This window comes from Lonchura striata, chromosome 17, assembly GCF_050655825.1.
Source record: "Lonchura striata isolate lonStrDom1 chromosome 17, ASM5065582v1, whole genome shotgun sequence".
Taxonomy (NCBI): domain Eukaryota; kingdom Metazoa; phylum Chordata; class Aves; order Passeriformes; family Estrildidae; genus Lonchura; species Lonchura striata.
Genome location: NC_140719.1, coordinates 12,979,354 through 13,007,233, shown reverse-complemented (window position 1 = coordinate 13,007,233; position 27,880 = coordinate 12,979,354). Strand labels below are relative to the sequence as shown.

The window sequence follows — 27,880 nt, the reverse complement described above, 5'->3', positions numbered from 1 at the left end:
TTAAACAGAAAATGCACCATGAAATCAAAACTCCCCAGTGTTCAGGTTTCCATGAAAAGCTTAACACCCTTAGAGCCGAGGTACTCTGTAGAAGAACCATGCCTGTTTTTTCCTTTAACTGACATTCTATTGTTTCTCTGAAGCCGAGAGCAATGACTCTACTCAGTGCTCTTGCCAGCTCACTCCTGCTTGCTTGAAACACCCAAAGCAGCAATAGCTCCAGCTCCTCCTGCCACTGCAGCCAGCCCAGAAGGTGAAGCAAACTGCACCTGAAAGGTCAGTGGGTACAGTGCCTGCTCCCCAGCTCTCTGGTTGGGTGCACCAGCACAAGAACCTCTCCTAAAGACACCAAAACGTGTGGCTGAGGTCCGTGAGACTGAAGACACTGCTGTGGTGTACAGGCTTCTCCCACTCTACACCATACTGCACCACCTCGTCTAAGGCAATGAAAAGTACTCCAGAAATTATTCACAGTCACAATGACAACTCCTGGGAAAACTGCTGCTTGTAAAAGATAATTAAACTTTTATCACCACGTGATCAAAACTAATCAAACAAGGAATCTCAAGGTTCAGGCACACTGACAAGGCTATGTCACCATACACTGTGATGCACAGATACATGGTAGGCTCCATTTCAGTTAACTGTACACAGCCATGGCCCCCTGTCCTCCAGAAAATTCAATGTATTCCTTTCAATTTATAGGAACATATGGAAATATGATTGTGATACAAGTGGAAAATAAGTGTTAACCACCCACACCTAAGGTTCTGTCACATCTTATGCTACCGATGACAACACATTCAGTCAAACAACGGTAGTGACATTTTAATCTATTTCTTCATTAAAAACTAGCATCATTTGCACCAAGACAGACAAGTATATTTGGTAGAACATCTGTGTTCTATAATTCTCGTCTCATGGAGACAAAAAGGTGGGAAGATGAGAAAGTGGGTAGCAGGAGTCCTGCTATAAGAAAGACTGGAACAAATTAATCTCTTACCAGGCCTGGGATTTCTCCCAGAAATGGTGACCCCAGGGTAACATTCCAGTATACCCCTCCTGACACTGGACTATTATTTTTTATTTTAATTGTGCCACAAGATGTCCCTCTCACGTTGTAATTTTCTTAATATAGTGTATTTATCTGGTACAACAGTTCATGGTTTTTTCCTTTCAACATTACTTCCTCCCACACAGACCTATATTCAAAAGCTTTTTATTTTCCCCTCAATATTGTAAATGTCAGGTTTTTAATGTTGATATTATGAAGAACTTCTCCACTGACAGATTCAGTAGCTGCATTAATCCTTTCTAAAATTTGTTTGTTGTGGCTGTGGTCTCCTTTGTTTTGTATCATGATTATTTATCTTTTTTAGCGCGTCTGGCTGGCTTTACACCTTTTCTACTCGACAATACTTTCCATCCACCTATGCCTGTCAAGAACATGCAGTATTGTTCCTGCAGGTGTCCGTTAACACCTGGAGTGAGTCCCCATGTGTCTTCTGCTACCTTTCAGTGGCTGGAAGCCTGCAGATTAACAGCCCTAACTGTGATTGCCAAAGTGCTACCAGGACCAGATGCCTCTCCCAGGGATTGTCTAGATCGTTTTACCTAGAGCTTGCTTTCTGTCCCCAGTAGGGACATGACCTTAATTCACTGGGCTGGCTTTCATCCACACTCCCCACCACCAGCATGGCAATCTGGAGCTGCTAAAAGCTTTATTATTGCACACAGATGGTGTGCAAATTCTCAAAAGTAATTTGTGGAAGCACCACGATGGCGAAACTTCAACCTTCCTGCAACAACACAAGTGCAGAGAACAAAACCCCCCAGCCAGTGTGTGGCAAAGAAAACCAGAGCAAATAATTAATATATGCTGCCATGATGACTACAACGCAATGAGCACACCTTGAAACACAATTTCAATGCCATTTTTAAGTCATATGCAAGAAGAGAGCTAGACACAGCTCTCCTGAATGGTAGAACACGACACCAGACATTTCCTTTTTAATCCTTCAGCAGTCACAACTCAACAGTGAACACTGAACTATTCTTTCAGCAATTAATCTGCAAAGGAAAGAAGAAAACAGAGATTACCTGAGCCTGCCCAGAAAAGCAACCAGCAGAAGAAATACTGGGGTGCTGCATCCAACAATCTGTGCACAAGGGGAAAAGATCCCTGAAACAGGCCAGAAGGTTATGATCTGTCAACACAGATCCTTATTAATTTGGGACTGTGCTGCTGCATGGGGTCAGAAAAAGCCTGGCAGAAATCAAATGCAGCTACAGGAATAGAGGGCAACATGAAGAGAGGAGGGGCACTGCATTATGAACACAGGTTTCCTGCATCTCTTGCTCACATTCCAGGGCATAGGTTATACATGGACTCCTTGTGCTCCTGCACTACACCACAGCAGTTATTCTCACATAAACCCCCTTCAAGGCACGGTAATGCAAATATCTGCAGACTTGCCAGAGAAGAATTGGCATTAGTGACATGCAAAACATGGCAAAGCATTACAAAGATGGGAAAGCAATGTAATATAATGGACCCTTGTCTTCATATAATTAGCAAATTTTTTCCCAGGAACATTTACTCCTATACATTGCTGCATACTGACTGTAACTGAGCTGCTATTTTAAGAGCAGTAAGAATTACTCACATTAGAACTCCAAAATTATCGCATTTCATGCCCTAAGAAAAGCATGAAAAAAAATTAAGGCCAAAGTGCAGTCCAGCTTTATTATACTCTTGGCATAGACTACGTGCAAAGGGTCTGCAAATGTTGTATTGCTGGGCCTTGAATTCATGCTCTCCTCAGCCTCCCAAACAGTCCTTGCATTTTTTGTCTGTTCTCCTCTTCAATAGCTCCACATAGCCACTGAGAGATAACCCTATTTAAAACCTTGCACTTCTTCCACTGCCTGCAGACTGAAGAAATCCCAATTCCCCAAATTTTTGTTCTCAAACACCAACCTCTGTCCCTTCTACAGGAATAGTTCCGGCCTGTTTCCGTATTTAAGACACGACAAAACAAACAGCCATGGCACTGGGCTAATATGGCACCTCCAGATTAGGGAAATGTCATTTTTATTTGCTTGAGCTGGCTATGGCAGCACACTGCTGATGTACCACAGACCTCATGAGACCACAGCTTGAAAACAGCCACTCAGGACCCATTCTCTCTAATTCCTTAATTACTTTCCATGCTGAACGACCACTGCAGGCATAGCCAGCGCTTTTGAGCAGAACACAGTGCAGGAGCAGCCTACTCTCCCTTACACTTGGACTCTAGAGATGCTTCCAACATGAGATGCAGGTTACTTTCTTTGTCTCAGCCAAATGAAAATGAGTGAAAAGGTTTCACAGGTTTAAAAATGAAATGTTACACTATCCTCTTCCAGCTGACAAAGATAGTAGCAGAAGGTGTCACCAACTATGCCACAAAGACATCATCTTTTGCAATCTGATACCAAAACACTGAAACAGAGAAACAAGTGAGGCTGACAACTACTCACCAGGCAATTAAAATAACACAACAGGATAGCTGTGATCACTCCTTGCCAGAGCACTCAACCTCCACATTACTTATATGATTTACTCACCATAAAATCCAAGTTACAGCTCTACAATGCACAAACCAGTATTAAGGAATTTGGATCAAGTTTTTTCCATATTCACCAAGTATATGAAAATACTTATGACATAACATTTTTAGCTGATTTAACACAATTCATTCATATTATGTAGGATCCTTCCTGCATGACTCCAGAAGAAACAGAGTTTCATTTCAGAAGCCTTCCTGCCCTTAGACTAAGGTCTTTAATTGCTCCTTGTGAATCTGTGACATCAAAATATAGAGATACAAAGGCTGATTCACTTGTTTTGCTTTTTAACTGGTGAATAATTAATTTCTGTTATATTTGTTATAAAGCTGTATCATTAATAATTTCTAATGCACTCCTTCTAGACTCGCATGTTTGATGAAAGCAATAAAATCCAATGTAGCTATACAGGTAATGATCAAACCCTAATTAACACATCCGTTTCCTGGATAAGAAGGTGACATTTCATTTTGTGACCCATTTGTTACTTGAACTTTGAGAACCACTGAGTGATGTCTGTACATACAATTCTTATATCCTTTTCCTATCTTACTGGGCTCAGCATCAATATGAGAAGTCACAAAATTGCTGTCCAATGCAAAAAACATCCACATTGTTGTATTTTCTTTCTACCAAAAAAGGCTGCAATTTCTGCTAGTGTTGGATTTTTAGCACAAACACTGAGACAACACAACAAAATTCAGCTTCCATTCAGAAAAGCCAAACAAGCAAAGAAAATTAATTTGTCCATTATGAAAGCAATTAATAGGATACTTATTTTTTACAAACTCAGAGCTTGGCTGAGTGAAACAGGGCTATAAAAGGAAAGCAGTGTAGTGCCACAAGCAGCTCTCTGTCACGGTTTTTGTTGGAGGATTGAATCACAGCCACTCCTTGATACATTCAGGTACACTCAGGGACCCTCAGGCAAGAGCTTGAAGCCACTGTATTCCCATCCTTTGAGAAACGCGGGGGGAAAGAGCTGAAAAAGGGCAGGGTACCTTTGTGATGAGGATCCTGTACTTCTCCACGAGGTGGTCGTTGTTGTGACACCCTGCCAGCAGCTGCCACACCTCGCCCCGCAGCGCCTCGGGGACGCCGCTGCGCACCAGCGCCGACAGCGTCTTGGGCCGCACGCTCAGGTTCAGGTGCCTGCGAGGGAGAGCTCAGTCACTGCCCCAGCAGCCACAGAGACCCAGGAACGCCTGTGGGACACACCCACGGCACAGCTGCCACGCACTCCAGATCTCTACGTGAAATTCGAGTCATGAAAAAGAAATACAATTTGGAGAACTACTTCCCAAACTGTTTTCTTGACTGCCATTAAATTTATATATATAACACTCAACAAACCAAAACACTCCATTAAATAGCAGAGGACAGAGGTCACAGCGAGTAAATTCCAAGTTCAAAATACCCCAAAAGGAGTTTGCAGAAGCCACCCAGCAGGAGGTGGCTTTCTCAGGGAGGGAAGGACAGCCAGAGCTCTGGGAATCACCTCTCACGGTTACCTAACTGCACCCCTGCATTAGAGCAGCCTCTGCTGCGGCAGCCAGCCCCAGCTGAACAGCTCCTTCCAGCGAGACCACTGACAGCTCATAAATCACAGCACTGCAAGCTGTAAAAACTAAACCTACATATAATTTATGCACTTACGGCACGTTAAACTGAACAGTTCATTTGTGGCTTATATATAAAAATCCACAAAAGACACACGCCTTAAATCATAGAAATTACTATTTTTCAGCAGCTACTAAAAAACAAACTTCTGGATAAAATGATCAAGAGCACTGACAGACAAAGCCAGGCAGAAAAATGAACTTGTGTCACATCAACTGCATTATGTTCTTAAAAAACTGGCATTTATTAACGTTTGTAACAGTCTAAAAGATATGTGGATGATAATTTTACACAGACTGGGACTCCCTATGGCCTTTCTTCAATCTACAGTGTTCTGACACAATAATCTAGAAATTAACAAGGCAGGCATTTAAATCAGTATTTACTGCACAGAACTCAGGACCATCATGTCCTCCTTCACTGTGCTTTCTCTAAAAGAAATCAACTAAAATAAAAATAATATTTATATAGTAGTTACATTTATATCAATATACAGTCACACCTATAGACATATATTTATAGAGCATTTATTATGCTTTTATACTTCCTATAAACAAAATACTCAATGTTTCTGTAAAGGCCTATAGAACTGCTTTGCCTTCATCTCAGATCAGAGGAAGTACAACAGTAGTTCCAATGAATACAGTCATGAAGGCTGTAGACTAAAGGCTACACACTACTGAATTCTTCCCAACTATTTTTGAAATGAGAAAATAGTGTGACTCAGCAGTTATGAAACATCAGCCAAATATTCTTTGGTATCACAAAATACCAAATATTTAATTACTATACAAATCTAATTACACAATTAAAAACTAAAACTAGCATGAAACTACCTAAAGTCTGATTTTTATGATTTTCAATCCTCTTACGTTAAAAGCTGGAGGATCATTGCTTCCAAATACACATTTGTAGTTAAGAAGGAAAGCCCTTTAACACATATTAAAGCTGTTGCCAGCATTAGCACAGAAGCATTTCATATCCTCTTAGAGCTGCCAAAACATTTCCAATGGGAGTCAGGTGGCTTAATTATCTCTGAGCCCTTGGAAGAATTACAGAAAAATTCAAGTTGAAAGAAACTTTCTCACAGTAGCAGATGCAGAGAGCTCATCTGGGAAAGATGTTTCTCCAAATCTGGGAGAGGGAAAAGGCATCACGTATCATTTTACCACAGCCTTCCCCTCTTACAAATGTGTCCATTTAGTGCAGAACCAAAGTGGAAGGACACCAACTTACTCAAATAAGCAATAACTGCAGAAAATACTAAACAGTTACAATCTTAATTTAAAGACATTCCTGTCTAAGTGGTCACATTGGTACTTTTTCTCATCTAAGCTGCATGACTGACTCCAGTCTCTGCTGTCCTGCTCCTTAGATCCAATACCCCACTCAACCTTTGACTTCCTGTACAGCCCCTGCCCTGCTCTCACTGACTTCAGGAAGCAAAAGGCCACAATTAAAGCCAGAGTCAAAATGAAGCTTGTTTCAGCTCAGTCTCATGCTGCCCACCACTCCTACATTGTGGGGAAAAATAAAACCTAACAAACCCCCTGAATTTTACAACAATCAGCATCACTTTGGAACTGCTCAGGCTACTTCAAGATGAATAAAAAAAATCCCTCATCAAAGGAGGATTGTGTTGCATTAGCAATTGGACTGTCAAGAAACACTCTTCTTGTACGCTGACATTTTCCAGGGAAAAACAGCAGAGCTCATGTACTTCCTTCTTGGCAGGCTCTGGAGCCTTCCTTCAGATAAGGGAGAAAAAACATCTTCTCTATCCAAGTCCAAATCTCCCATTTCTTAAGCTACAGTCACTAAGACATGACAGCTGCAGGAATAATTGGCTGTGAACCCAGTCAGAATTACAAAGAGGAATGGAAGTGATCTGTGCAGAATAGACAAAGCAAGAGCTGCATTTTCTTTATACTACTTAGTTTAGGTTTTCCTTTAACAAACTCCCAAGGAAGGTAAGTAGAATTTTAAGATAGAACCAACTAAAGGCATAGCATAAGGGAATTTCTATACATTAAGCATGCACTCAAAAATGAAAATATTTATAACACTCTCTAAAGAAATCAGAAAACAGCAAGCCAGAGAATAAGGGGTGTTGTGGGGATGGACAGAGAACTAAACCCAAACTAATCTTATATCAAATGGCCTCTGGAAATAAAAACATCAAGCAGAAGAAGCAAACAGAATGAGAATATTCAGAATTGTAATTTTCAGAATGTGATTTTGCTACTTACCACTTGGACAGCAGCTCTCCCCACGTTTCAAGAATTTTTTCTGCACACTCTTTGGAAACATCTCCAGAACCACTTAAGAGTGGTTCATCATTGTCTGCCAAGAGAACAGAAGGAACACTTCAGCCAAGGCCACATGGAAGGCCAGCATGAAAAGTGGAAAAGCAGAAACCCAAGTTATCTCCATTTCATCTCACAGCTGTAAGGCCAGATGTTTCTGTACTCGGAAGTGGTCGTGGTTTGCTTTAAAATAATTTTTTAAAAGTAGAAGAAGTTCTTGAAAATGCATTAAGTTCCAAGCTGGGCAAGTTCTGGTACAGTTCCATCTCTCCCAGATGTCTGACTCTCCACTAAAACACTGCCTGGTAACACTTCCAAAGAACATCAGCTTCTCCTTTCTGCTCTCAAACCTGGTCACAGCTGCCCAGGGAGGGGCAGAAGCTACAAGATAATCCCCAGTTTCTAGAAGCTCTTTTTCACATTGTCCCAGATACACCACACAGGAGGCCTGGGCTGAGAAAAGCAGGGACACTGAAGTGCCAGATGAGGGAGAGGCTGACCAGGAATGCCAGAACACTGGGTATGGAATATTGCAGTATTCCAGCAAGAAAGAACACCTCAACCAGATTCTGACTGGAAAGGATCCTACATCTTTTATAACCACATTATTCACCAACTGCCCTTTCTCAAAGTCCACAAAGCACAGGAGCTTCTTACCTTCCTCTTCATCATCCTCGGGAGGAGATGGGATCATGGAGCCCTGCGACCCCGACTGGGGCAGGCGGAGAGAGGGGCTGGCTGTGGTTTTCCTTCTCTCCCTCTCTGACTCACTTTCCAGGCACACAACCTCATACAGAGTGTCTGAGTTGTTCTTCCTGTCCTTTTGCTTTATCTAGGAAACAAGGTTCATTTCACTGAGGAAGCTACACAAATCTTAGATCACTTCTTAAGGCTCTGCCTTCTCTTTCCAGAACAGGAAAGCTGAGGAACAACTTCATCCCATTCTACAGTGAGGAATGTTCATACCTGCAACACACTTAATGCAGGGTGCAGCCTGTCAGTGCTCCCTGAAACGTGCTGGGAGTGTGCTGCACCCAAAGGCACAAAGTGTCTGCCACAGGCAGAAGTGTCACTTGGATCTGCCATCCACAGGGAGCTCATCTTTCCAACCATAAATGAACTGGACACAAATGCACTGATTTTTAAAGCTATAAATGCATCACTGGTCTAAGAGATGAAGGTTCCTCAATATGCAGCAACTTTGCCTTTATTTAAACAGTAGTGGAAAATTGAAAGCAAAAACTTTAAAATTACATCAAATTCTTCTTCAAAGAGAATTTATAAGATCAGCTAAATTATAAAAGGTTTCTAGGGATACTACGGAAAAAAAATTGTTCATATTTATTTGAACAAGACGAGATGAGCTTTAAGGTCCCTTCCAAATCAAACCAGTCTGGGATTCCATGTTTTTCCCACAGCAACGGTCTTTAGCAAAGCTTCCAACTCTGTGTATACATTGCTGCAGGAACACAAATTGCTGAGTCCCAAAGTCTGCTCTGTGACCCTACTTCTCCATAATTTTCAATGCTTTGGTACCTTCCTTTCCTTTAAAGAAGGATTTTTCTTTGTGAAGCAGTTCTAAAATTTTGATACATTTTAAGGACTTAGAATTTATTTTCCTAAATGAATAAAAATAGAGAGCAGAAAAGAGGGAAGTAAGATTTACAATTATACTCCACACCAAGCTCCCAGTGCTCAGTTTTATTCTTTGGAGCATTAAAAATGAAGAGAAATGCATCAAAACTAAAAATTACTAAATCACTAAATGTAATCAGAGCAAATAAAATCCCTCTGCTTTCACCATTTCCGAATAAAGAAATCCTGCCAAAGTAAGATAAGCCAATTCTACACAGCTGTACTTTTAATAGGCTAATCATGACTCCACAGAAACAGGTTTCCCTTCCAGGCTTATCAGGCAGTACATTCTATATTTGTTGCTTCCACTACGAGTTTTGATAATCTTCCCTTAGTAAACACTGGAAGTTGGATAATCTGACAGTGTCTGTGGAAAAAGAGAATTGGCCAAGATAAGTCACAATGTCTGTGAATTTGGTAAGACAAAAGATCCAGAATTAGCTCAGTAAGATAAGCTTCCTTTAAACTGCCAAACAGAAAAGGCACCTTTTGGTGCTGTAGAATATTTATAGTCCAACAGCCTCTACATGCTCCACCTCAAAAATATTCTAAATAAAAAGGCTGAGCTCATCCATGAATAATTTTTCCACCTTAAATTTTGAAGGAGAGGGGTTTTTCTTTACATAGAAAAGGAATCCTTGGTGAACTTCATCTTTGTTACTACCCAAATGCCATTCTTTGTTAGCACTTAAAGGCAAGTGTAAAAAGAATGAAGAAAAGCCTCTTGCTTAACTCAAAACCTCTTGAAATAAGAACACTTATCAAGAAATTAGGACTCCAACACTGCTTTCTTTTTGGGCTGCACCCAGAATTGCTAAGCCTTGAGAGAGCACGTACATCCACATTGTTATTTGCTTTCATACATTTCCAGTTCTTTAAACAGGACTTTCATTTCAGAACAATAGTTTCTAGAGCAGAAGAACAGCAGCTATTTCAAGTACATGATCTCTTTAGTGACTTGGACCTTCAACTTACTAGCCTTATTTTGAGACTAAGTTATTGCCTTGTACTGTAATTAGGAATATCCTGGACAGAAATAATGCTTCCATTTTTAGGAGATGGGTAAAAAAAGCGAGTTGGAAAAAACAGTAATATTTTTTTTAACAACTTCTAGGGATTTTTTGTGGTTGCTTGAATTTTTTTTCCCTGGGGCAAATGTGGGGTACATGTGAAATATCTGTTTCCAACCATGCAGAAGGGGAAAATAGACTTTGACAAAAAATAATTTCTTTGGAATTTCATGTGGATGTTTGCTCATCTAAAAAAACTTCAAAAGAAATGTTGAATTTGCGTGATAAAATGAGTTTAGCGATCTATCAGGTACCATGTCACCAAGATTACAGTAAGGACTTATTTTTTTTCTCTTAACCCTTAATTTTATACAATTATCCCTCTATACCCTTATGGCAGCAGTCTCAGCATAGCTCCAATTTGCAGATAAATCAAATCCTCCCTTCCTTTTCTTGCTGTGGTTTGGATGGAAAATCCATAAGCCTCTCTGTAACTTTGCAGACTCATCAAAGCTATCAAAAAAGCTATTTCAGGCTCTTTATGGAAACTGCAGATAGCCAACAACAGTCAGCACAATAAAGGGTAGCTTTTCTAAAAGTGAAGTGCATTTATTTTACCTCTGAATCAGGAGGAAAATGTTGCATTATGAACATTATATTAGTAAAGGTTTTAGCAATATAGGGAGAAACAGCATATTAATTGTCAATTTTATTTCTGTATTTTTTAACACATTACCTGTTTCAATTTTAAGAAAAAATTTTCAGTTGAGCTCCGTTTGCTGAAGGGCCAGAACAGCCTCTCATTAGGTGAGCAAACTCTGACCTTAGTCTCCAGAATGAATCGAACGGGCTCCTGCACCTCAGTTATGACCAAATCCACAGCAGTGGTCATGAACAACACTTTATCTAGAGAGAGAAAATGAAGCCACAGTATGAAGCAAAATATTTCAAATAAAACATTCCCTAACCCCTTTCCCAGTAACATGGAAGAACAAAGGAGACTTCCCTTTTCAGAATCGATTTTCCCTCTAACATCTCAAAACTCTACAAGCTTCAAAATAGGGAAATTGGATCACTATGCACTATCCACCAGAGAGTAAGGAAGCTGCAGCCTTCAAGGCAAGAAAATTATCTTGTTAAAGAGAATAAAAATTCTGCTTTTTCAAATCCCACTGAAATGTATCCAAAATCTTCATTAAACATTATAGAGGATCTGTGCACTTAACAGCACAGTGCAGATCTCTTGCCATCCAGCCTAATTACACTTCAATTCTTTTTAGGTTTTAGAAGTTACTTAAGTTTTTAATACCATTATATTAAAGGCATTTAAGACCATCTCTGCTGTGACATTCTCAAAATTGACTACACACTCTGATGCTCCAACAGGAGGCAAGAGGGCTCAGTGACCCACAAGATCTCTCTGGCAGGGAATGATAAATTGTGTCCTTCAGGCAGGATGGCATCCACCCCAGCACCAGATTGTGCCCAGCAGCTGACTTTCATGACTTTGCCCAGTCAATTCCTATTAACTTCCCAACCTTTGGCACGCAACAGTGACAAGAGATTGAAAAGATGATAATTCAGCTGACATCTTAAAAGAAGTAATGACAGTCTCTTTCAGGACTTGAGATAGCAATGCAATATCAGCTATTTTTGGATGACACTTGGAGTGGTTTGCTTTCATTTTCACAAGTATAGGAATCCTTCTGTTTAATTAAAATCTTGGGTTTGGAAAAATCTGAACTGACCACAAGACACTGAGAAAAGCAAGCGCCTGCAAAAGTAATTTAGTGCAATTCTCAATGGGATTCTTGAAAAGCTCCAGTGGTGTACAGAGCACCTGCATCCTGCCCCACACCTGCAGAGCCTCCTGCGAGGACACAGTTCCTAGAACATATTACTGAACACGGTTTGCTTTTGTCTTTTTTTTTTTTTTTTTCATTTCATGTGGCATTTAGCACCCTACTTTCTGAGAATATATCCCATCCTGTGAAAGCTTTTGTGGGATTCTTCTGAAGAGAAAATAGAATTGATCCAATGCCCACTATGGAAGCAGCTTTCCTGCCTAGGGGTAGCACCTGACAATATTCATACCTTTTGGTGTTTCTTCATTTACAAACTGGAAGTGTGGAGACTTTTGATTCCAGCTCCCAGTGATCACGTATGATTTCCCATCAGAACTTTTACCCATGGACTCCTGGAAACAAAGTAAGTTTATGTATTTTTTTTATAATTGAAGAAGTTTCTACATTATGTAGCGCCAGCCCTGTGACAGAGCTACTGCACTGGCAAGGAAAGGGCAAGTCCGTGTGACAGAATCTGCAGCAGAGATCATCTCTGAAGGGAATAACAGAGCTCCGCTGCAATCCTTGGTGTTCATGCTGATAACAAAGAAAGGCCAATTTAATACTAATTATTCTATTAGTACATGGCATGACCAGTAGTTTTGGAGGTGGCCATTTAACAGCAACTTCCGGCTCACAGATGTGTAGACAAGAACATGTGTCATTCAATCACTAAAAGCCAAAGCAATATTTTATCTAATGTTCAGCTTGTCTGTCTTCCCAACAACCTTATTGTGTGGGCAATCCAAAGCCTGGTAGAAAAAAAAATTATTCATGTAGTATTAAACCTTTTTGAGCAGCCACTATGTACTGCATAAAGACTAGCAAATTTGTTGTCACTTCACACCTGTGAAGTCAAATGATCTCTAGCATAACTTTATAGAGAAAAGTGAGTCATAAGAACAAAGCACCCACTATTCTCAGTGTTATATTCAAAGCCCCTCAGGCCTCAATTCTCACACTAGTAACTATGCTGTAAAACTTCCCATGTTCAAAGTACAGCACTTTAATATTCAGCATGTCTAAAAATAAGGTTCTGTGTTTCTTATTTCACGCCCCTGAATGAGAACTGTCATGACTGACTAAAACTGGGCAAGTCCCTTGACCAAGCACCAGGTCATGCAGGTCATGTTCTCACTGAGCAGCAGAGGCAGGGACTCAACTCAGCTGCCCAGAGTCTCACCCTCAATAGTGGAACTTACAGCATCAATTCCCATCAACAACTGCAGAAGTGCTCTCTGTCCTTCCTGACATCATGCACAATCATAACCAAAATTCTTACTGAATTTTGTTAAGAAAGATCCTTACCAAATCCAAAAGGTGCATGTCACCACTCCGAACATCTTTCCCACGGCTAAGGAGAAGGCCAAAACATCTGCAATGCCAGGCAAAAAAATGTAACTGCAAAAATTAGACATGCTCATAAACAAACTATTAACATTTCTTATCTAAGTATTTGCTGTCATACATCACAAACAGCCCATGAATCCACTGACAAACATCAACAAACCTTGACATTTGAAAACAGCATCAAGCATGTCCAGCAAAACAATGTCAAGCCAACATCAAAAATGTCGAGCAAGATTTGAGAAGCATATTTACAATATGGTTCTATGTAGAATACAGGTTCTACCCTGTTTACAGCAGCCTGGAAATTGTTCCATTACCTTCATTTTAAAAAAGAGTGTAATAAAGTCACTGCTAACAGGGGTTCCTTATACCACAACAACATTTGGCCTGCAGTCTTCTACCTTTCCTTTGGTGGCTTTTTTTTTGTTTTGTTTTTTTTTAGACGTATTTGCATAGAATTTACCCTTCAGTAGAGACAAAGATCAGATGAAACACAAGGACCTCTTCTATGATTTAATTTTGGCCTTTTCACATGGACTTTTGACCCAGACAGGTAAGTCCCACTTCATCCTCTAGTTTACCACACTCAAGAGAAGTGTGGCACTAAATTACACAAATGGAGCATCCACAGAATAATTACTAATCTGCTCCCTCAGAGGCAAAATACTAACATTAAACAGATAAAGAATCGTTTGAAAGTTGATGACATTACCTTTCAATAGCAAGTTCTTTATTCGTTGTCTGTTGCACATAAATCACAATCTTCTTATCAATCCCTTGGCGGAGTTTGAAGCATTGCCTGTCCTTGTCTTTGGGAACTGCACTGTTATTCATTAGGAAAGAAAAAAAAATTCTCAATTTATCTGCATTCCTTGCATATACCAAACCCAGCATCAGACACTGGTGCAGCTCCTTATACCAAAGCACTCAAAATCTTTCTTTCTTGCATGCTGTGATCAGTAACATGAAAATGGCAACAGATTTAGGTGAAAACCAATGACACAGTTTACAAAATAAAAACTGGGAACTTATACTATGGAGGTCAGTATTGTGAGGCTTCCAGCTAATTTCAACAGTTTCTAAATAATGATTCCCCATGTAACATAGAGTACTACCTATAAGAAACTGTATATTGCTTGGTCTCACAAGGGATGTGTCTGCTGGGGTACATGACACCAACAAGCCAAGGACCAACCCTCAGACTATTTCCCTTCTTTATCTATTGGAGAAGCCTTTCTAAATGCTGCAAAAAGAGGGGGAAAACATAAAACTACACTTCAGTGCCAATCACACACTGAAATCTCAGCACCAATATTCCCAGCAGCACAGTGACAATGATGCACTTTCAGCTTCAGCAGCAATTTTGCTGCCGAACAAACAGAAAATTGTGGTTGTACTTTTAAGCACAACTTAAAAGACACTGAAGGCAATAGGAACTAGAATAGGAAAGTCTCAAAAAAGGAATTTAAAGACCACCACTCTGTATTGACTCACTTTCCCACAGAACCATATGATGCATGAGAGAAGAATCTCTACCTGAAATAACCCTTCCCATCATCTTCTTTGATTTCCAGAGACACGGAGAAGGTGAAGATGTCACTGTCTGGAGTCTGGGGGGTGGCAGTGGCTGAGAGCGGGGTCTGTTTGGCAGAGCGCCGGAAGGCAGTGGCAAAGCTGTACAGGATTCGGCTCACCTGCAGCCAGAGTGCACAAGCATCAGCTGAAACCTACCTGGATTTTCACTAATTCACAACAAATTGTACAAAAATAATTCCATTTTAGCATCTAATTAACTGGTTTTCTGCTCTTCTTAGGATAAACTGTTAATTATGCATTCTTACCCCATAACTAAGGTTTGTTGATGGATGAATTACATTACTTCTGAAGTGCCTGAAAAGCTTCGCTTCAATTTCAGTAATAACATTTACATGTACATAATTATCATTTGACAAAAAGCTTGCACTTACAGCCTCTTGGATTTCACATCGGAAGACATGAATCCTGAAGAGTTCTGCATTGTAGTGGCTTTCAGTGAATGCAAAGCAATCACTTTCAGGGGTCCCATCGTGCCCTCGTACACAGAAAAGGATTTTATAGATTGGATAATTTGCTATTTCTGTGTTTGTCTGAGGATCTAAAAGTCTGTTAAAATAGAGAGAGGTGAAAAAAAAGCAAGCTTGCATCTTTAGAAGAATTATTTCAACCAGACATAACTTGCAAGCTTTAACAATTTCATACCTCCTAGAGAAAGTACACCACAAAAACTAGAACCTGATTTACTGCAAAGCATGACCACAATAATGATGTTTAAATTGAACAGCACAAAAAAACACAATCCCACAACTGTTTCCACCAATAATTTCCCCATGGTTTTCAGGATCAGTCTTCCAAAAGTTACACTAATATTTGACAGTGGACAGACCCACGTCTGCTAGGCCTCGTGTATTAGACATTTTCCAAACTACTTTCCAGGCTATTTCCAAAGTGCTCATCAATAACCAATCCTACTATGGCTATGGGGATAGTTTAGATCATCACAGCGCTTTTTGGTAGTGTTTGGTAAACAAATTCAAAGGATCCCTTTTCAGAGATGTCTATAAAACCCACTTCTCTCTTGAAAGAAAATCCAAGTTACTCAAGCCTCCTGCCAGTTAAACCATCAGCTTGTTTGCTTTCCAAAGGAGCTAAGAGGAAGGCACAGCCCCAGAGCAGCGAGCCCCGTACCTCACGGTCCCTTCAGAGACGTTGGGCACCGACAGGGTGACGTCCAGGGAGATCTGGCACTGGCCGCGCAGGATGGACATCATGCGCAGGGCCTCCACCTCGCTGCGCGGGGCGTTCACCGAGGCGCAGCCCAGGTAGGTCAGCTTGCTGAACACCACACTGTCCTCGTCGCTCACGGGCGTGAACGGGCTCAAATCCTCACAGTCTAGGGCAGCACACGAGGGGGAACGTCAGAAACAAGGCAAGGCACCCGCAAGGGAAGTGTCAGACACTGACTGCTCGCTGATCAGAAGACAAAAGAGGCTAAGAACAGCTTAAGGCCAGGTCAAAACACTATAGGAAAGCCCTGTACTTATATTGTATACAGCCAGGCAAGTAAGCTTAATATTTGTGCACAAATCTCAGGGCTGGTATAGCAGGGTTTTCAGAATACAGGATAGTTCAGCAGATATAAACTCTTGCATCACATACATAACCTGGAATTTACTACACTAAGTGATTATAATGTGAAACATGGGGAAAGGCTAGTGGCCACACCTGTACCTAAATTCTCTTCAATTTCCTCACAAAAAATCTTAAGATACTACCAGGCATTCCCCTCTTTTTTTTTTTTTTTTTTCTAACCTCCTTGGGATGGTTTCACTGGCAAGCTCATTTCTGGTTTCTGGAGTCCTGCCACCGACACTGGGTTAATGGTAGAGGATGCTGACGCTTCAAGGACAACAGGTTCTTCCCCATCTCCATCAGTTCTGACTTCTCCATGGTCCTGGTCACTGGACTGATCCTCCATGGGTGGATCCATCAGCACGTCTTCGAGCTCCCGCTGCAGCTGCTGTTCACTTCCATTCCCCACAATCTGAGAGCCACAGAGTTGGGACACAAAAAATAAGAAAACACTCTTCAAACAACAAAAAAACACCCCTCAGGCATAAGGTCATTCATATTGCTTTTTATTTACCAGTCAAAGCAGCAGTCAACAAATTTAACTCAGTTACATCCATAAACACAAACTGCAGGGTGCAAATGCTCTCCAGCATGGATTATATCCTCCCTGCTCTAACAAATCTACAAGCTCAAAGTGGGAATTTTCTAACACTAGCAAAAGCGAGGAGATTACTTTCAAACTAGTCTTTAATCACCAACTACAAAGACTACCTTTGACAGAGAAACTTACAGATGCCCACAGTATTGGCTATAACAATTCTCAGATTAGTACCAGAAAGGGACAAATCTAATTAAATATGTTACGTGGTTTATGGGAAAGACAGCAAGGTTTCACAGGAAGAGAAGCATCTGGAACAAGATTATGCCATCACGCTGAGGAGAAGTAACAGCATTGCTTTGTTTCTTAACGCTCAGCTGCAGTCTGACTTTGAGCTCACTGAAGTCAACATGAAAGCATGAGGCCACCTCAACAGTGTGAAATAAAGTCCTGAAGTGGAAAGGGAATGAAGGCATTCGTTTCAGGAAGCTCTCAGATACTGCTTCTAAGGAAACTCTTTGTCCATTCCTCTGCAATTAATAGGGAAGTGACCAAGTTTACAGAGTATTTACCAGATGCCATCAGCAAAGCATACTTGCTTCTAACACTTCTGCAGCTGCTGGTTATTCCTGCTGACACCAAAACTCAACCCTAGGAGCACTTCCATATTCTTACCTCTCTGTAAACTCACTGATTTAACAGGCTACACACCAGCTACTAAAATCCAAATTATTCAACTAGCCCAAAAAGTAATAATCTAGTGACTGTTTTGCTACAGAATCTAAACAGTAACAAGAGACATTTATGCTCTTGAAATTGATGTAAGCAGAATATCACTTTATGTACACATTGAAATACACTCCTGTGCTGTGATCACCTGCCAGGAGCAGGACAGGGAAACTGCCTTACTAAGTTGTACACCCACAGAGTGAGGCATCTGCAACCTGCAACTAGTTACAGAAACCCACAGATTTCCATTTCCCCTCTCAACAATTTTAGTATTAATTTGTGGGATTTATTGTGGGAAAATCTTGCACGGGATTATCAAAGGCAGAAGGTTTTCAAGCATCAGGTTTATTGTTCAGGTCTTTACAAGCAATCCTCAGAAAGATGAAGATGATGATGATGATGATGATGGAAGATGCACCATGTTCCTTTACTGTATGGAGTTTATATGTTTTGCAACAAAAGAGAATTAATTAATTATAGTGTCCTGTCAGCCCCTTCAAAGTCTATATATTAAAAAACCTAGAGTAACTTCTAACTTACAGAAACTACTGCAGCCCCAAAACCAGAGCCAGCCTGGCAGAACAAAGGGCAGAAGGGAACAATAACAGGTGCACCTGATCAATGCCTGAGGCTGAGCAAAGAAACCATTACCCTAATCATGGCTTTCTCCATTTGTCACAAAACAAAACTGATTTTACTTAACCTTTAACTAGGAGGTAGCAAAGTTCCTTTAGCACACCAGGGGATTTATCAGAACTGTGATTTATTCCCTTCTCCTGACACATGTGCTGCCAGCCTCTGCTGGGAGAGGTCTCCCTGTGCTGAGGAATTCAGAACTCCTGCTCCACACTGTGCTCCAGCAGCAAAGCTTCCCTAATTCCACCCAGTCTCACTGCCAGTGGGCATGAGCAGACACAGGAACTACACTGCAAAGCAGAGACATCAGGCAAACTGTATTTCTGGAAAACATTCACTGACAAGCCCTTTTTATATGAACCAAGTATTTCAGCACTGACAAAAAGCAAAAACACATTTATGAATTACGACCAACTGAAGAAAAATATGGTTCCTAATTATATTCAAAAGAAATATTCCTCGGTCTGGACTTGAGGAAGAAAAGAAGTGCCAAACAGAAACTCACATTAACTCAGTCCATAGCACTGTTACTTAGAACTGTTGCATTATCAGCAAATTTAAAATGAGAGCCTTGGGCCCAATGTACAAATTTCAGAGCCTGTCACATTCAACAAACACAAACGTGAACTTCCAGCACCATCCTCAGACTGTGCTCATCAGCAAATGAAACATCCTCAAACTGCTTTTCTAAAGAAACGGAACACCAGGAAGAGATACCTGCTCAAACAAAAACCTGAACTAATTTTTTGCTTTTCTTAGAGGGCACATGAAAGAAAATGGGGTTTGACACATACAAATTAACTTATTTATAAGTACCAAAACAATTGCTTCTGCCTGAAAATAAAAATCTCATTTGTTCCTACAAAATACATAACCTCAGTTCTCATGCTGTACTGTTAACATTCATTTTTCATGCACAACTGAAAGAGATATCATGGTGACAGCACTCTTAACACACCTCTGACAATCTCCACTACTCCACTCCACTGGCAACTGAATGGCTATTTTCAAATTCAGGAAAAAAACCACCAAGAATAAAGCCACAGGCTATGGCAGAATGTCTCTTTTCTTGTAGAACAATACCAAAGTACCCAAATTTTTGTCCCTAAGAACAGCTAAAAAGTCTTCCCATCTCCTCTGTTAGAAGTTTTCTCCTCCTTAAGCAGAAGGAAGGAGGTTAACAGGAAGGTCCCTCTATGGGAGAATTTAGTCTGCACATTGAGTGCTTGTTTAAGATAGAAAACTGCCATTAATCACTCAGATTGCAGCCAATAACCAACAGCACACGCTCTCCACACTGGAATACTGAAAAGCTCAAGGTGAATCACTTTGTTCAAGGCTTGTGCTCAGTCCTGGCTCCAAATTCATAAAGAAGCTTAAGATCTGCAAAGCTCTGTGGCATTCAGTGCCAAACCAGAGAACAGCATAACTTTAATTTACAACTGATGATCAGGAGGCAGCAGAGCTCATGTTCTTCCTTCCTCATCAAGAGAAACAGCACACCTGTAGTCAGCGTTTCATAAACCACTTTGGAGGCAAACAGTGATACAAATAGCTCCCACATGGAACAAGAAGTGTTGCAGACTATGATATTTCATGCTTCCAAATTTTCGTTGAGGGTAACAGGATGGAACAGAGAAGCTGGCTGACATGAGCCTGTCTGTCTCCTGGGCCCTCAAACGATGCCTCAAGAGCTGATTACAGACACTGCCACAGAAGCATTCTCAAAGTAAGTATCTCTATGAGACTACTCTGAATTCCTAATTAGTGATGCTGATACTGATCTCGATGCTGCTGGTATTTGCAGCATTAAGAAAGACAAGCATGAGGATACAGCCTTTCAGCAGATTTCACAGATCACCAGGCTCCATGCTTAAGAAATGTTCATGTTTTTTAGACTATTCTATGATGTGAAGTGACATCTTCAACAACCATAAAACATACGTGAACTTTTTTGCCAGATTAAGCAAAAGATCAGTCTTGAGACTCTTAACTGACAGAATTTAAGTCTTGTGTAAAAGAGAAGAGCCACTACAACAGCATGTCTTGTCCAGAACTCAAAGGAACACAAGAAAAACAAATGAAGCAGTTGGGAGGTAAAAGCAAGAAGAGCAAAAGCATCAAGAAATGTTCAATAAAGTCTCTGTTACAACTACTGCAAAGGAAAAGAGAAGCACCCAGTCCAACAGGCAGAACACAGGATTTCTTATCATCTTTAAAGACATAGATGCAGCTGTAGACAGGCATCAGTTTCTTCCAGTAGTGGAATATTTCTTTCCATCTCCCACAAAGAACACACTAACTCTACTCACTCTAGGGAAGATCCAGTTTTCAACACATTGAAGTGATGGAATTTGCAGTGATTACCTTACTTGTGCCACTTTTCTTGAAAACTGCTGAAATACAAATTGGGATGAATATTGCTCTAAGTAGGAAAAAAAAAAAGTAGAGGGCGACAAGGGTCTCTTTTCAGAACAGCACTTTTACAAGCAAGAAGATGTCAGTGCCCTTCCAGCTCTCACAAGCCTTTCACACAGAGCTCCTGTTCTCTGATTCATGCCAATTTGTTAGTTATAACTACTCTTCTACATTTCTTAAAGGGAACATTTCACATTGGGGAAAACTTCAGCGTATCTTTGAATTAACAGATACGGTCAAGTCCATGTATGTTAATATTGCTTTCCACCCGAAAGCTGTGATAAAATCACAGTTCCACATTCTTGACAATCAGTCTGTTTCATCCTAAGTACTTCAGGAAGGATTCTGCAAAGTGGGAAAAAACCCACAGCTAGTGATAGAGAGAGCTCTTACTCAAAACCTAATTACCACCTCTGACATCAGCAGTGAAGAAATTACTGACAAAACTGGTTCTTGAATAAGGTCTCCCTTTTGTCAAGTTTTCCACAACAAAGAAGTCCCTCTTTAAGCTCTCTATGGTTAGCTTGATTTAGAAGAACAGGGAACAAACTCAGGTTATTGGTTCTTACCTTCAGTCCTGTTTTTTCATCATCACTACCATTATTTGTAGATGGTGTTTCATCCCCTTGCCTGGAAACCAAGACAAAATCTTCACTGTTAAGAGTGGATACCGAGTCTGAAGAGACACTGATTTTTCCAACAGAAGCCTTGTCATCCATGACTTAAAAAGGAAGTTCGATTCATGAATGAGATTAAATATGTTATAAACTCCTGAAAAACAAAAATCATAAAAATACTTATATAAAACTTCATGCTAAAATGCTCAAATGTTTCTCTTCAGAAACCTGCTGACTAATTATAAAAACTAACTCATCTGAAAGCACAACCAAGCTCCAACTCCTCTCTCAGTGCACACTCAAAGTCCTGCCTTCATCTTGCTAAGCAGCACATGCTATTACAGCACTGGTTTCCACAGCTCACAAAAGGGAAGTTAATAAAACTCTTTGCAGTATTTCATGGTTGTATCAGTCACCACTCTCTACACATCACACAAAACAGGGCCCTGGAACATACACTCCACTTGCTGACAATTAAGGCCAGCACAATAAAGTCTATTTACTTCCTTCAACGCCTTCATCTATATTAATGGAAAAATTACTTTTATCTATCAGAGCTCACTGATGCTTTAGTCACATTCTTTTCACCCAAACAAGAGTTTGACCTAACTCTTGATATTTTGTTCTGAAACATTGGGACATAGAGCATTTTATGAATCTATGCTGAATCTTCTGCACTATAAGGAGTAATAAAAGCAAAGACTTCCAAGAAGCAGGAAGAACAGCGTAGGCTGGCTCAGTACTGAGCAGAGCCAACAGAGGATTTTAAAAAGCTGGAACTGGCACTGAGAGGCATTTGAAGAAAGGAACAAAAGGTGAAGTTCAGCTGCACACCTTGAACTCTACAGCACAGATTCCCAGAATTCATGGCTCAAAACAGACTGCTGTGATAAAAATGGGTGATTAAATTTCCCAGAAACCCAAATATACCCTTATCTCAATGGCTTGGGTCTTTACAAACTCCCAGGCATAACCAAACTCAAATGCTTTTTCAGCCTCCAGTGTTGCCTTCCAACCTGGAAGCACCATCCCAACCCGGCTACCAACAGTGCAGCCAAACAACGGAGACCTGGCACAGCTCACAGCATTCCTGCCTGAACCAGGAACAATACACCAGAAATAGCAATGCCTGCTTTTATTCCTATCAATGTCCTCCCCACAACCACCAATACAACAAAGTCTGCCAGGAGGACAACTTCTAACCAATTACCAATCTAACTACCTCATGATGCTGGAACATGTTTCAGAAAACAACTGAAGCAGAGTGTAGGAGGAAGAATGGATGTGGTTTGTTCATGAATGATAACACACCTGTGACTATTTGATTTATTTTCAAAATCATGTGTGGTACTCAGATATCCTTTTCAAAACCATTTTAAAATTCACTTTCAGTGGGAATTACTGGCTAGGATATGTAGGCATTTTGAGAAGTTCTACACACTGTATGTGTCTATCTGGTATTATTCACATCTCAAAGGCAGGGCAGAATTCTTATTGTTAAAGATGCTTTTGTTTTAAGAATTTGTATTAAGACATTTCTACAGAAGTTCTGTATTGCACCACCTGTGTAAGACACAGATCTCTGAAAATACCTAAATCAAAGATCTTGAAACACAAACTAAAAATAAGCATCAAACACTAAATACCCCATTGGCTTTACTGTTTTCATTCAAACAGAGCAAACTCATCTTCCACACTGACAGCAGGAGTAGAGAAGCAGGCTTTGATCACAAGCAGCTGTAAAGATCATCCAGGCAAGGATCACTTTAGCACTTTATTTTGGTATAGCCTATCTGTCTTGAAGTGCTAATTTCTCCTATTTCCCAAGTGTTTCAATCCAACACCTTTGCCCAGCATTACCTTCAATTCAATAACAAGCTTCCTGTGCTTTTCCACGCTCCGTGTCTGGCGTAGCGTGGTGTAAACAAACCCCACGCGGATCCTGGGGCACAGCTGGCCCAGCCTAACCCCACAGCAGTGTCACAACACAGAATTGCAACACCAGGACATCCCAATCAGCCCAACTTTGCCAGTCTAACAGTGAGCAGAAGTCTCATGAAATTACACAAGATAGGAGAGCACAGTAAAGGGCACAGTGGAGCGAGCAACTGAGAGAAGCTTTTGATGTAGCAGCAAGTAAATCTCAACTGTGCTGGAATCAGCCACAGGGGTTCACTGGATTAATGTTCAAACACTGGAGGTGCAAAAGTAGTCTTGAAATATTAAAATATTTCCTGAAGTTAACCAAAATTTCTATATCCTCACACATTGCTTTGCATGGATTTAATTTCCTCCATTTCTGGCTATCACTTTGTTCCATACAGGTTACCACATGGATCGTTTTACCTGAATCTGAAAGCTCACGGTGGCATAATCACCACCATAAAGCCTCCAAGCCCATTAAAATAAGGGCCAGCCTAGAAGGGCACACATCAAAGACCAGCAGAGCAATTTTGTGTGGCTTAGGAATCAAACCCCAAGAACAAGCAGCAGCAGTGAGAGTGCTCTTTAGCAATACCTGCAATTGGACTCAGACCCAAAGCTTTTTGCTCTCGCAGCTTAGGATCAAAGCCCGCAGCCAAGCACAGAGCTCAAGTTTTGATGCCCCTCAGAAAGCCAGTGTCTCATCCCTACCATGGAAAGAGGCTTTGGTTTGTTTAAGCATAAATAAAATAGGAGCTTTTGAATTCAGCACAGTTGAGCTCCTGACACAAAATAAGGTAGTGTTTGCCTGAAGGTGTCTTCACACCTCCACGGGAGACAGAGTGTCTGGGTAAAACACGTATAGAGAGGCAAACTTCTACCAACCTCTTTCCTTGCTCATCTGTGTAATTAAATGAGTGTTCTGGCCTCTCCTCACACAAAAAACTATTGGAGAAAGTTGCAAGATGAGAAAGTTAACGTGGCTGGCTCTTGGGTCACTGCTTTCAATTTTACTTAAAATTCTGGTTCTCTGTGAAATTCCCCTTCATTGCTGTTACACCTTACTCTCTACTCAAGAGAATGTGCAGAGGATCAGCAGGGACCCCAGTCACCATGATGAAAATCTTCAAACCTACCCAAAGTTCAGATTAGTTACACACACTTATAAAACATTTCTCTTTTACTTTCCGTCCCTTTCCCAAACATTTGACACCTGACCTGCAACTTGTCATCAAAGCTTTCCTTCAAAGTTCTGCCAGAATGAATTTAAAAGAGCTTAAAGCAAACAGTATATAGAAAAAAAGAGAAGCAGAAAACCTTCAATTTTACATTACTGGAAGAGGCTGAGGCTTAAACGCCGCCTTGAGACATGTGCAACAAGTGAAGCATGGCACTCCTAACTATGGCTGGTCTCACTCCATTTTCAAGGAATACCCATTTTCTGGTGCTTAGAACATCCATGACCACACAAAAAGACAGAAAGTTAATGGAAAAAAATAAATATTTTGGGCATAAACTTCTTCAACCTGAGAATCAACAGCAGATGCAGCATCCTTAGCACAGAATTTACAGGTAAATACAACATAAAAATAAGTTCTGGGTTTCCAGGGCAGAAAAGAGAATAAGCATGAGAACAGGTACGCAAACTAGAGAGGAAAGGGTTTTTCCTCCTTTCATATCTTTCTCAGCTTTTGTACCTCAGCTACAGTTCCTAAAGTGATTCTACAACATTCCAACGTATCTGATGCAGAATGCACCAGATAAAGAACAATACAACAATATTCAGTAAATCACTGAAGAACAGTAATTCATTTGTCTTAAAAAGCGAAGTCAGAAAGCATGGCATGCAAAACAAACTTAGATCTTCTATCCTCCAAAACATGAAGCCATTAAGTATAGTGTTAAAAACCACAGAAGACAAGAAGGTGACATGCAGAAAAGACACTGAGGTGACTGAAATACCATGTATTTTCTGTTTCTATTCCTCTGGCTCTATGCACAGCTTAACATCAAATCCTGTATGGTTCAATTTAAAGATGTAAAGTTCTGCTTTCCAAGTGTTCATCATTAGCATCTTAGTGTGGGTGAACAGTGGAATTTGTGGCAGAGTTCAGAGGCTTTACAGTGCACTTTGCAGAGCTGTGTTATGACAAACAACCCAGCATTCTGTATGACTCGGAGCTCCTACAGCCTTGGACAGCTGTGGGTTTTTCTACCTGTACAATTCAACTAGTGCACACTTGTTATTTTAAAATACATTGCAAGTCCTGAAAAAAGCCTGGAAAACGCTCCAGGTCAATGCCTGTGTTTTATCACAGCTCTGTGGAGGAAAAAAAACCAAACCAAACAGTATATAAGCAATCAGTAGCAATCTTTTTTCTTCTCACATATCACATTATTAGTCTGCTTAATCATGTCTGATCTTTACCCACCTTCCCTGTGCAACACATACTCTCAAATGCAACAAGAAGTCCTTGGCATTCAAAATGAAGCAGGAAAGCCAGAGGAATACTGCATGTGAAAATACAGATTTAGGATGACTAAAGAGTAATTAATAAAAAATAGTAACTACAAGTCTAACTTTTCATTTTACAACACATTGACAGCCACAGATGTTCCCACTAATTTCAAGAGCCAGAAAGAAAAAAGATATTGTTATTTGGAGATAATGTGTCTCTAATTCTACCACTCTCCTCACAGATCTCAGGAAGAAGAGTGAATCACGACACACTGTATGCAAAGCCAGGCATCAGAGAAAACACAAGAGTTAAGCTAATGCAATCTTTGTTAACAATTTTTAACAGGTTGATAGCTATTGCCAACATCATTTTGCTTTCAATCCAAATTTGAACTATCTACCAGAGAACAAAACGCTAATTTTAGGCTCTTGTAATCAGTAAATTCCCCATCCCAGGAACAAGCAGCCCGTCCTGGGGAACTGCAGTTCATAAAAGAAATGCTGACACTGCCTTAGCCAGCCCAGCACAGGAATGCTGCTGGAATGAATTAACTGTGAACAGTTGGTTCATGCACGCGCCGCAGCTGACGCTGCCCCAGCACCAGCCCCATCTCAGAGCTGTGCAGCCAGGACACAGCATGGGCTGCAGGCTGGGAGGAAGCCAGTGCAGCCAGAAGCTAAACAAACTCCGGGGATGATGCTCTACGTATTGCTGGAGCTGCTCTCATTAGGATTCAAACACTAACAGGGAGCTACGCTCACCAGACAACCAGAGCGCTTTAAAAATACGCTGTGGAAGAACCAAGGAAAAAAGTTACATCTGGTGTGTGCTACTATAAACACTGCACTTAGGGCTGGAAACTAGAAGGAAATCCCTATGCCAAACTCCGTTGGTTAATTTGTTTACTGTGTACACAAAAATAAGTTTGCTCAGGTCCTTGACCTTTTAAGTAGAGGCCTTTAAAAAGAATACAGTATTTCTGCAAGTCAAACAGCAGTGGGCAGTTTCTGTAATAACATGTTTTCTAGGTACCCAAAAGTTTCAGAAATCCCGTCGAGTTGGGCTTTAACAGAAACTGTAAGTAAAACAAAATCTGGAACACAGATCAAGCCATACCTGTATGCCCTACCTGTTCTCCAGCTTGTATTCAAGAAATAAACACAATCTTTTTCCTCTGCAAACCTCTCACATGAGTTTTTCCTTCTATCCAAACCCCTCCTGAGTACTTTTTCTACTTCTCCTCCTCTCCCCCAAAATGATCAGACAAATCTACACAGAGATAAATCACCAACTTTACTTCCAGCAGTTCGATTTTCACTCAATTTTTTTGGTGATAAGTGTTTTTAAACCAACTTGCACAATCTGTTTGTACTTAATTTTCACTCCTAATTGATACAACCAAAAATTATCTACTGGGGGCATTTTAACTGAAATAAACACTTCCTTGCCAACAAGAAGAATAAAACCCGCAAAAAACCATCGAAGTTACGGTACATTAACCAAATCAAGATGCCTGCACGCAACGAAATGCCACATTTTAGGATCCAGCTGGAAGCGACAGGCACAACCGACTCCCCATGAGACGGAGAGGGAAAGCGGGTGGCCGGCCGGTCCCCCCGTGTCAGTCCCGCGCCGCCCGGGATGGGACGCGGGGGGAAAGCCGGCGGCTCCGGGACGCGCCCGGCGGAGTCCCGGGGACACGGACGCGGTTCGCGGCGGGTCGTCCCTGACCCCTACAGCCGCAGCTGGGGAGGACGGGCCCGGCCTGGCGCCCCTCGCCTGCGCCAGGACTCGGCCCGGCCCTGGGGCGGTCTCACGGCCGCGCTGCCGCCGAGGCCGCGGCCTCGGCGGGCAGAAGGGAAGGGAGGCACCGCACCGGGTGGGAGACACGGCCCCGGGGACGAGGGAGGGACCCGGCGGTAGCGGAACGCAGGACGGCCCCCAGCTCCCGCACACCGGGAGGGAGCGGCGGCGGGGCCGGAGCGCAGCGGGGACGGGGCGGACGCGGCCCCGCGGCA

General features: G+C 41.2%; 1 protein-coding gene across 4 annotated transcripts in view; it reads right to left on the bottom strand.

Annotated features, from left to right (window-relative positions):
- The window catches only part of RABGAP1 (RAB GTPase activating protein 1), a 61,445-nt gene that overhangs the window by 33,403 nt on the left and 162 nt on the right, over positions 1 to 27,880 (bottom strand). Inside the window, exons 1-13 of one of the 4 annotated variants that reach the window (XM_085556351.1) lie at positions 21,433 to 21,573; positions 20,758 to 20,841; positions 16,723 to 16,954; positions 16,099 to 16,303; positions 15,342 to 15,516; positions 14,911 to 15,068; positions 14,087 to 14,197; positions 13,333 to 13,399; positions 12,275 to 12,377; positions 10,917 to 11,086; positions 8,193 to 8,367; positions 7,479 to 7,572; positions 4,611 to 4,761 (exon numbers count right to left, since the gene is read on the bottom strand). In XM_085556351.1, the coding sequence (XP_085412477.1) occupies positions 4,611 to 4,761; positions 7,479 to 7,572; positions 8,193 to 8,367; positions 10,917 to 11,086; positions 12,275 to 12,377; positions 13,333 to 13,399; positions 14,087 to 14,197; positions 14,911 to 15,068; positions 15,342 to 15,516; positions 16,099 to 16,303; positions 16,723 to 16,900 (1,587 nt within the window). In that variant the 5' untranslated portion in view covers positions 16,901 to 16,954; positions 20,758 to 20,841; positions 21,433 to 21,573. Of the gene's footprint in view, positions 1 to 4,610; positions 4,762 to 7,478; positions 7,573 to 8,192; positions 8,368 to 10,916; positions 11,087 to 12,274; positions 12,378 to 13,332; positions 13,400 to 14,086; positions 14,198 to 14,910; positions 15,069 to 15,341; positions 15,517 to 16,098; positions 16,304 to 16,722; positions 16,955 to 20,757; positions 20,842 to 21,432; positions 21,635 to 27,880 lie in introns of those variants that run through there. The other 3 variants (XM_085556352.1, XM_021543671.3, XM_021543672.3) reach the window with 3 other exon arrangements.